The sequence below is a fragment of the Solea senegalensis genome, linkage group LG14 (assembly GCF_019176455.1).
Source record: "Solea senegalensis isolate Sse05_10M linkage group LG14, IFAPA_SoseM_1, whole genome shotgun sequence".
Taxonomy (NCBI): Eukaryota; Metazoa; Chordata; class Actinopteri; order Pleuronectiformes; family Soleidae; genus Solea; species Solea senegalensis.
The window spans coordinates 23455220-23465486 of record NC_058034.1 but is presented as its reverse complement, the minus strand read 5'-3'; the positions used below and the strand labels follow the sequence as shown (position 1 = coordinate 23465486).

Sequence of the window (10267 nt, the reverse complement as noted above, 5' to 3'; positions counted from 1 at the left end):
ATGGACTTTCAGTTGTAGTGGCATATTTGTATAGTTGTACTGACACTTTTATTTCTTTACAAGTCAAAATTAAGACAATTCTGTATATTATTAATCCATAATAACAGCTTGCATTCCAGTGTTCTATTGAGTAAAATTCAATATTAACAGTAGAGTGTGTCATGGTTAATGCAAAAAAAAATGTTGATATCAGTGTAGGAAATGTAATTATTAAAATTTGTACATCTACAATCAAACATCAAGTAAATATGAGCTCAAACATTTTAAAAGTCATGTCAAGCACACGTTTGTGCAAATGAGTGAATGCACTAAAGACATCAGAGACATTAATAATGTGCAAGTCAGGGCAGAGATCTGGCTGTAGCCTGAAATATATATCAGCTTTATTGCAACAATGACAAATGATTATACAAGAAGTGCAATTTGTGTTGTGTGTGTGTGTGGTTACTCTGATAAGACACAACACCGTTACATAGAATACAGTTTGTTTGCAAGTATACCACCAAACAAAGTCTGACACTTACTTTGTACGACAAAATACTGCAAACAGGCAAAGTGGTTTCTTTAAAGGCTTCTGTGTGTTCCTTCATTTCCTTCAAAATGCATCGTTTCTCTTTGGCTGCAGGGAGGAGGTGAAGGCACGAGCGCACATACAAATCCTTCCTGGTATGAATTCTACCAGATAATAGCAATATTTATATATGTATATATATATATAAAAACTATATATAATGATAATAAAATAAAATACACTTTCATCTCATTTCCTCTGTGGTTTAAAGTCCTCGGTGACACAAAGTGCTCACATGACGCACGGTTTGATGTCGTGACACACGCCCTGCGGACGGTGGTAGTGGTGGCGGTGATGGTGATGGTGTTGGTAGTAAGATCCACTGGCGGAGGAGGGGTGGAAGGACGAAATGCCGTTAAAGTTCAACAAGAAATCTTTCCTGTCGCACACCGACGAGTGGCTCTGATACCGTGAAATCCCCACTGCAGGAGAGAGAGGGCGGCGGACACAGGACACGTGTAAGCAAAAGTCACGACAGAGCAAATACGGACTAAAACAGTAAAGAAGGAAAAGAGCATAAAATGTCAACATTTGAACATTGAAGGCATTAACAGAATTCGATGTATTTTTACACATACATTAGAGATAGTGAATTATTGACTCTAAGTACTACACTGTTCAATCAGGACACGCCTATTTTTATTCCATTTTAATTCTTCTCATATTTGTATTGTTTTTTTAATGTAAATATTCGCATTCATAAATGAGACCGCGCTAGTTAAGAGCGATGGGTCAGACATTGAACAAGCCGTGATCGTGCAGCTTTCCCTGGGTGGAAACGGAGGCGGGTGCCGCTACAGCTGGAGCGAATGTCCGTTGAATAGCCAACCTGAAACTAATATCACCTCGGTAGGATTGCGTGCCTTGCTCAGAGGCACTGGTCTGTCCCGACCTAAAATATTAAATTTAAATTGACTGTGTACATACTGTATATCCTTATAGCTGTCCCACTGATCCAAAAACATCCTTCTAATAATGAATGTGTATTCTGCATTCAACTAATCCAGTGCAAAACATTTCTCTCTAATTTGTGTTTTGAAAGATGGCGCACCTATCGTTTACAGATTGAACGGCTGTAACAGAAGTGATGTGTGAGTCATTTTCCCTGGAGAACTCCAAACCTGGTGCGAGGCTTTATTTGACTTAGGTTCAGTGGCGGTCACTTTTGTCCGTAAATGAGCCTCTCTTTCCAGAGACAGGAAAATAAATGAGGAGGCTGCTGCTGCGCCAAGGTCATAAGGACTCCAGATGTGACTGTGTTTTTCAGTCTGTGTGCGGCTGTATTCTGCGGGTCACTGCAGGCCCGCTGTCTCCCCTCCACGCACCGCAGCACAACAACAACAACGTACAGCGCTTTTTCACCGACGCACATAGATCCATTAAAACACATGCGTAAAGTTTAACTCGGCCTCCAGTCTGCGGTGCGCGCTGGCTGAGCTGCTCCACTGGTGTGGTCCGACGTGCACAATCTTTGTTTAGATAAGCTCTGGGACCCTTTCAGCTCCAGCTTGACTTTGCTCGCCTTAGTGAAATCCCCAGTCTTAATAATAATAGGTAAATACGTAAACCCTCACTATTATTTCAAAGTAAATAAACGTGTGGGGTGGAAGGCAACATGGGAACAGAAACACGCGTGGTTTTTTTTCTTTTTGTTTTGTTAATACAGTACAATATTATTAATAATGAGTGCGATGCTGTAAAGTGAGCAGTTTGTTTTTCACAGTATAAATATTGTCCCTAGAAATAATTTAGGAAAGGGAGGCTGGTGTTTCACGTTGATTTATAAACTAATAAACACTTACAAAATAATGTTAATAATATTTACTGTCTACAGACGTGGAAATGTGCCGATGGCTAATAAAAATAATAATGTTAATAGCATGTTTACAAATTCAAAACAGTTATTGAATTTTGTATAAAAGGGTTGCTGCACCTATAGCTTATGTCCGAGGACACTTTTATGAAAATAAACTATTAATCTTATATGTAGCCAATTTGTGCATGCATTTATATGTTAAGTATAAATATAAAGAAATAAAATAGATTTAATTTAACGGTATTTGATACAATTGTAATTATATTTATTCCAAGTAGACAGTATAAGTCAATTAACTAATTTCCCATCCCTTTTTATTATAAGTAAGCATTAGAATCCTAATTTAAATGTGTATATATATATATTTATATATCATACCGAATATATACATATCATTGAAAGGCCCATGTTGCACATGAACAGGTTTTGGTATAATTTGCATCCTGCGGTTTTGGCCTGTCTTGCAAAAATGATGGACATACAGGTTGTGTGTGTGTGTTTGTTCCTTAATTTCTATTTCTTAATATTTAACAATTTGGGCTTGTTTGTGGTGTAGTCCGTGTGTCCTGAGTGAGCCAGTACCTGATAAGTCGGTGGAGTTGCTGTCTCTGCCGCTGTGGTGAAGGTAACTCTGCTCCAGGGAATAAGGCGACATACCGGAGTGTAAACTAGAGGATGCGGCACTGCTGGAGCCGAGAGGCTGCTGCTTGATGTACGGGGACCCGCCGGAAGATGCCCAGTGTGCCGACGTACCAGCGTACGGGGAGTGGCAGTCCAGCGCGCTGGCCATGGCAGGAGAGGACGGTACGGGGCTGCTGCTGCTGCTGCTGTCCGGTCCATATTCCCCGTTAGGCGGCACGGGACAGCTCGCCATGTACGGAGAACCGGGGCTCGGTGACATGTGTGATACGTGGTGGCCGCCGTTGAGACCTTCGTATCCCCCGGCCATCGAATTGCTCATATCCAGGCTGTTACTGTGACAGGCGATGGTTGCAGATGGAGCCTGGAAATCAAAACTCTGCGGGAGAATGGATGCGCCGAAGCCTATTCCGTTCATCATCCGATACATGGGTTTCAGAGCTTGGCATTTTCTCCTGAAACCTCTGGGTCTGCGACGAAACGAGCCTTCTTCGAACATGAACTCACTGCCCGGGTCGATGGTCCAGTAATGGCCTTTCCCCGGCCTCCCCAGCCCTTTAGGCAGCTTGATGAAGCACTCGTTGAGAGAGAGATTATGCCGGACTGAGTTCTTCCATCCCTGATATGAGCCCCTGAAGAACGGGAAGCGAGTCTGGAGAAACTGGTAGATCTCACTGAGAGTCAGTCGTTTGGTGGGGGAGCTCTGAATTGCCATAACAATGAGGGCAATGTAAGAGTATGGAGGTTTTTCCGGTCGCCTTAAAACAGAACTTGTCTTTTTCCCTTTGACGACAGAGGACGACGCTTCTGCAGCGGCTTGTGGGCTCAGCATGGCGGGGTGCAATACGCTAGACCCGGGGCTGGATCTCAAAGGAGGCGGAGGGTCCAGCTGTTGCTGAGGGGTCTCGGTCGTCATGTCTGACGTACGACTGGTGCAGAGAGCAGGGAGGGAGGGAGAGAAGACGAGCTGTGGGATGTTTCACAAGATAAATATGTCGATCTCGATCAGTGTCCTTGCAAGTGAGCGTTAAACATCAGTGGTCCTCGGAATCTCAGCGCAAATGGAGAGAAATCTGCAGTTACGCACGACTCTGCCGTGACTCACGGAGCTTCCCTGACGCATGAAGAACGCACGGCGTGTGCGCACGGACAGAAGGAGAGAGAGGAAGAGGAAGAGAGAGTGGGGGGAGCTGGTTATCCAGTGGACACGTATTGTCCAGGGCTTTAGTTCGTCATAATGGGTCACCACAGCGGCGCTGAGTGGTGCTGTGTGGTGTGTCTCTCTCTCACACACACACACACGCACACACACCACAATCCGCGCCTGCAAACTACCTGCAGTCAGAGCCACCATCCTCACTCCTCTTGCCAAAACTGGACCAAGTGCACTTATTATTCTCAGCAGAGTTAATGCTGATATTTCCCGCCTCTCACTGTGCGCCACACGCAAGTCGCGCATGTTCAAAACGAGACTTTCACGCACTTTTATGACACGGATAAACCACTGCAATATTTTCATAAATATCCAGCTTGCAACTGAATCCACCATTGTCAAGACATCCCGACACAACATACTATGCACAGGAAGGCGCCACAGTGGAGCAATGACAAACGCACGCTCGTGCGTTACTTATTACGTTACGTATAATTTGTGACGATCGTTTCCTCGTGAACGAGTCCTGAGAATAACAAAAACAAACTGTCGCGGTGCCGGGCTGCAGGGGCGAGGCGTGTGAGCGATGGAGATGTGGCGGTGTTTGCTGTGCATGCGTGTATAAAAGAGGGTCTCAGAGTAAATTACTTTGACATGAGTGGAAGCAGGCTTTTTCCATCAGGTCCGGCCCTGGATACCACACACAGCGCGCCGGTGTCAGTTTACCGCCCCAAGCCAGAGCTGCTCCCATGGGCCCCGCGTTCATTTGAGACAGTCGACAGTTTCCTCCCCTACAGAGACATCACACACAGATTTGTCCGACATGATGGAGTTTTATATCCCATAAAGGACAATAACAAAATCCGTGCTGCGACAGCGCCGAGATCATTGGACTATAAGACTGGCTGAGTTGTCTCTACACGGTGAGCTTTGTGATTGTGCTGTGCATAAGTGATTTCTATTCCACGGATTACACACTATAGGGCTTGTGGAAATACAACAATCCTCAACACAGTCTGATTAAAAAACGCTGGTTTAAAACGAACAAACAAATAAAAAACATTCAGCCTATTTCTCATACTGCATTTGTGCGCACGTGTTCGCCATTATTGCCTTTTTTAAGTTTACATATAGCCTAGAGGATTTTGCAAACAATGACCAGCAGTGGCACCAGTAACCTTTGCACTTCTCACAACAAAGGATGTGCGGATAAAATCATTTCCAGCCTGAGACACACAGAGCGGCGTGGAGGAGCTTAATGGTCCCAGAAATTTCCTGAGACATCAGAACTTACGACCCCCGTCGAGATCAGGATGCCTTGCAGAGCAAATCTTTGTTCTGTTGGCGCTTTGAAGACGGCGCCGCGGCCGCTTTTACGCACCGTCCATCGACATTAAACGAACTCCCGATTTAGCTTTTGGAAAAATAAAGGGAGCGAGCCGCCATCACGGAGGCCAGGCAGAGGTGTTTGTAATAGAAGGGTTTGCCTTTCAAATCAAACCACGGCTGAGGCACCACTGCCCACATAAGAAGGCCTTTGTTTGAGTTCATGTTCAGACAGAGATGATCGCTAAATCCTATCAAATATTAGACAGATTCGAATTTTCGAGACAATATATTTGACAGCAGGAAATCCATCACATACCTTTTTCAAAAAAAAAGACGTAGAGCATAACACATGGACTAGCCTGCAGTTTAAAAATAAACACATGTCAGTAACAATGAAAATAACAAATACTGTGCTCAAGTTCTGTTCGTGCTAATCTAATATTATCCTGACGTTTTCTCCTCCGCCTGCATCAGCGGCCTCACCACGGCTCTACACACTATTATGGCTTTAGTTCATAACGGGTCACTACAGCGGCACTAAGTGTTGCTGTTGGGCAGTGTACCCCGCAACAGACTTGAGTTCAAAGGCCAATGTGGAGTGCGTGGGTCAAAGGAGACGCAGCACATGCAGGGTCCGTTTACAAACGCCAAGGATGACAATAATGACGCTGACAACACCGGGACAGTGTAAGGGCAGGAGTAACGTGACATCCCCGCACACAGGTGTGCTGTTCTGGCGTTTCACCTGCAGGTCGCAGCACTGTCCCTGAAAAAAAGGAGCGAGTCTCACCTGTCACCTGCAGCTGCCACACTTCAGCTGCCTCCCTGCGCGCTCTGCTGCTGCTGCACATGCACATGCACAGTCACATGGTCATGACCTGGGTCATTCTGTTGGCCTGTCAGTGTACGTTTTCTCTTCATTGTTTGTAAATCCTCAAATGGGCTGCACCTACACAGCCCGGTCAGAGCGCTTAGGTCGACTAATCAGCTGCTGTTCGATGTCCCTGAAACGAAGCTGAAGACCAGAGGTGTCAGAGTCTTTGCGGTGGCAGCTCCTCAGCGCTGGAACGCCCTGTCCTGGCACATTAGAGGCACGTATGCACTTGTTTTGTTGCGTCTTATGTGTTTTACTATTATCTCTATCGTTTTAAAATGTTTCAAGTTTCTATTTTTATTGATTTTATTTTGGTATTTGAAGTCATTCTGTACAGCACTGTTTTTAAATGGGCTCTATAAATGAACTTTGAGTTTAGTTGACTTTTAATATTGTGGCTGACTTCTTCTAAATTACACTCTTTCTCTTTGAAATTCAAAATTCATTTATAATTTTCATTCATCTTCCTTGATTTGTTGTTGTTGTGAATAACCCTCAGTTGTTTTTTTTAGGACAAGATGGATGTTAGGCCAGAGCCGCTTAACTTTCTTTATACAAACAGTTGGGATGTCATGCGAAGCAGCATGTTACTGGTAATTAAAGCTTAAAGTAAGCTGTAATATATTATTAAGGTCAATGTAGATATTGTTTTGAAAATTAGATTTGTTTTGTAAGAACGTGGTCTGAGACACAGTCTGTGTTTCAGCAGCAGTAAATAACCTTCATATATGGAGAGATATAAAGATATAAACGAACTAACAGTTGCGACGAATGACTCCGTTTGACGTCACCAAATATGTCATTATTAGTAAGTTATATTACACTAAATATTTTAGTCAAAATAAAAATTAAGTGAGTAAATCGGACACAGGTGTTGTATGGGGAGCCTCACCCTTTGTCACGTGTAGAGGCAAAATGACAACGTAAATGATTTAGGCCTTCAGGACTGAAGAGGCCTAAACGTGTTTCACTTGAACTCACGCACATCTGAGGAGTGAAGGTGACTGTGACTGAGCACCTTCACGGAAATCAATGTCAATTATATTTTCACAAATGTCTGTATTTTTTAGTATAAACTCATAAATGTGGGCCTGAAGCGCTGATATTTATTCTCGAGGCGGTTGATTGTTGTTATGTTTACTATGATGATTAGAATAAAGGACACAAGTTTGTGAGACCATTTCATCCCATGTCACTTCCCCCCTCTGCCTGCTGGTGTACAGGTGTTGACACCCGTGCACGTGCTCCTAATATAACGAACTCTCTGACCCTGTTGCGTCTGCAGTGAAATACTCATTGAATGTCAGATTCCTGTTTTCTTTATTCATAAAAAGTACCGGGGCATGAATGCATGCAACAATCTCAGACAAACAGGACATTTTCCATGCGTTTGTATAGTGCAGCACCTGGTTTTCACTGAAGCTCAGTCAATTTGTTTTTTTTTAATATTTACATTATTTTTTTTACAGTAGGTCACACAAAACATGAACATATAAATAGAAATGAGCAGTATTATACTTCAACGTGGCACTTGGTTGCTGTCAAATATTATAAATGCGCAGTGAATCATTGACACTGTGCCCTCCTCCATACATAATGACATGATGTCCTGCGATGACAGCACACTTTTTTACTAGTTCTCACAGTTAGATCAATATTGACGACATGCCATGTTGTTTTTATCCACTACAGAATGACGTATACAACAGCCACGAGGACAGTTTAACAGTTACAGCTCTGAAAGCATGAGGAAAGTGCGCATCACGGATGAAGTTTAACTTCAGGACAACAGGGAGTCTATATGGAAACCCGGTGCCTTGTTGGGCATCTTGAAAGCGGCCTCGGGTGCGCTCATGCTCGGGGGTCTGTGCTGGTGCTGGTGCTGGAAGTGTGTAAGTGCGTCTCTGCTGCAGGGCTCCGAGCTGCTGAACGTTGCTTCTGACACGTACATGTGTTGTGCTGGATAGTTGAGAGGATATGACAGTACATGGGCCCCTGGTGGCCAGTGAAACGGAGGGGCGTGGGCGTGTGCGCGGGCGCGGGGACCTGCATCAAAGTGACTGTCCTCCCTCTGTTTGAAGGGTGTGCTCAGGATGCTGTCGATGGCGAAGGAGCTGGAGAACTTGGCCCCCACCCTCTCCTCCGGGGCCGGGAGGCGGGTGTCCTCGGGGAGGATGTCCGGGCTCTCCTGTTCTTTCAGGGGCCTCTTGGTGATGCGCTTCCTTCTGCGGCGGAACACCCCATCAGCGAAGGTGTACTCGCTGTGCGGGTTCAGCATCCAGTAGTTGTCCTTGCCCCAGGGCCGGGATGGGTCCCGCAGCACTTTGATGAAGCAATCGTTGAGTGACAGGTTATGGCGTACGGAGTTCCTCCAGCCGGTGTAGCTGCCGCGGAAAAAAGGGAACTTCTTCATCAGGTAGTCGTTGATCTCTGCCAGAGTGAGGCGGCCGCTGCTGGACTCCCGGATGGCCATGGCGATGAGGGCAATGTAGGAGTAAGGGGGTTTTGGTCTGCGGGTGTATGGCTTCCCCTTACTGCCGTCGGCGTCCTGGGTGACAGGTGCCGGGCTGTTGGCCACGCAGTCCCCGTCAGACCCCAGCTCGTCCCCGGACAGAGGAGACGGGACTCCTCCCTCTGCGTCCATGCACAACTCCAGCGGTTTCTGTGCAAAGTGGTGCGCAGAGAAAACTTCAAGTTTCATGTTTCCCAGAAAAAAGGGAAGATAATCTCCTTTCACTGTCTCGTCTGAAGTGAGACACGGAGCAGGATTAGCAGTCCTGACAGCAGAACAGGTCTGTGGAGTTGGTGCTGTTGAGACTCACGTGGCGCGCTAAAGGCAACCTGAGTGTGTGTGAGTGGAGCAGCTGAGTGTGGATCGGTCTCCTGAGACAGGCTGTGATATAATGCCACGGTAAGGGACGGCCCCCAGGCGGGGTTACAGCCCATATCCATTCAAGCGATTGCGTGGAATAGTGTTTCTGTGTTTACAATTGGAGGAGGGAGGAGGAGGAGGAGGAGGAGCTGGTATATGAAAACAATTCACCCCTGAAGTCAGATCGATAGATAGATAGATAGATAGATAGATAGATAGATAGATAGATAGATAGATAGATAGATAGATAGATAGATACTTAAGATTACTTACTGTAAGAGAATCTTTGGGTGTAATAATGTCCAAATGTTTAATTCTATAATTCACAACATGTGTTTCCACCTCACATTCAAAAGAATTGCTGAAAAGAACAAATGACCTGAAAAGATAACTAGTTAAAACAAGTTAAACTAAAGTGGACATTTACATGTGTTTTTCATGTTAGCAAATTTAGATAAAAAAAAAGTTAATAGACAAATGAAATCACAAGAAGTGAAAACAAGGCTTCACACTGGAGAGCACTCCGCTGGCAGAAAACATTTTACCTTCCTGTACATGTAATAAATAAACTGATTTGTCTGGCACCCATAAAACCAAATATGTGTTTGTCCTAGTAACTCCTCTCCTGTCAACACATCTCAGCCTGATGAAGACACAGAGAAAGACTAGAGAATTCCCATGAGTTATGAGCTGGGCTCCAGGCCAATAATAATCATTAAACTGTCTTTTCTGGCACTCCTCACTCTGCTTCTCCTCCTTCTCACAGCTGTGATCACCTCCCTGGGACCTGGATGCTACAGCTCACTGTAGGTCTGCACACTCTCACGGTGCATGCATGTAAACAACGCACAGGGCTGTTACCTCACAGTCATGTTAATTAAATGTTCTGATCACATTATTATTATTGCCCATGGGAAAGATGGTCAGATTTGGATGGTAATCACTGGAGTGTATTGACAGTCTGGTCATTTGAGCAGCCTTGACAAAGTTTTCCTCCACTAATTATATGTGAA

At 44.9% G+C, this 10267-nt stretch overlaps 2 protein-coding genes across 2 annotated transcripts; both read right to left on the bottom strand.

The window, feature by feature from the left end:
* Positions 1-353: 353 nt before the first annotated feature.
* Positions 354-4134, bottom strand: LOC122781046 (forkhead box protein F2-like). Its single transcript, XM_044044540.1, has 2 exons — positions 2970-4134; positions 354-993 (listed from the first exon to the last, which is right to left on the bottom strand). The coding sequence occupies exons 1-2, from the start codon at positions 3940-3942 to the stop codon at positions 803-805; spliced, it is 1164 nt and encodes a 387-aa protein (XP_043900475.1). The 5' UTR covers positions 3943-4134; the 3' UTR covers positions 354-802.
* A 3551-nt stretch (positions 4135-7685) lies between these two features.
* LOC122781029 (forkhead box protein Q1-like) lies at positions 7686-9237 on the bottom strand. Its single transcript, XM_044044521.1, has 2 exons — positions 9225-9237; positions 7686-9194 (listed from the first exon to the last, which is right to left on the bottom strand). Exon 2 carries the CDS (start codon positions 9081-9083, stop codon positions 8163-8165), a length of 921 nt encoding a protein of 306 aa, XP_043900456.1. The 5' UTR covers positions 9084-9194; positions 9225-9237; the 3' UTR covers positions 7686-8162.
* Between the last annotated feature and the right edge of the window lie 1030 nt (positions 9238-10267).

Coding starts and splice junctions, on each gene's coding strand:
- LOC122781029 (XM_044044521.1), bottom strand. CDS start 9,083: ATGAAACTTGAAGTTTTCTCTGCGCACCACTTTGCACAGAAACCGCTG.
- LOC122781046 (XM_044044540.1), bottom strand. CDS start 3,942: ATGACGACCGAGACCCCTCAGCAACAGCTGGACCCTCCGCCTCCTTTG. Junction 994..2,969: donor CAACTCCACCGACTTATCAG/GTACTGGCTCAC, acceptor TCTCTCCTGCAG/TGGGGATTTCACGGTATCAG.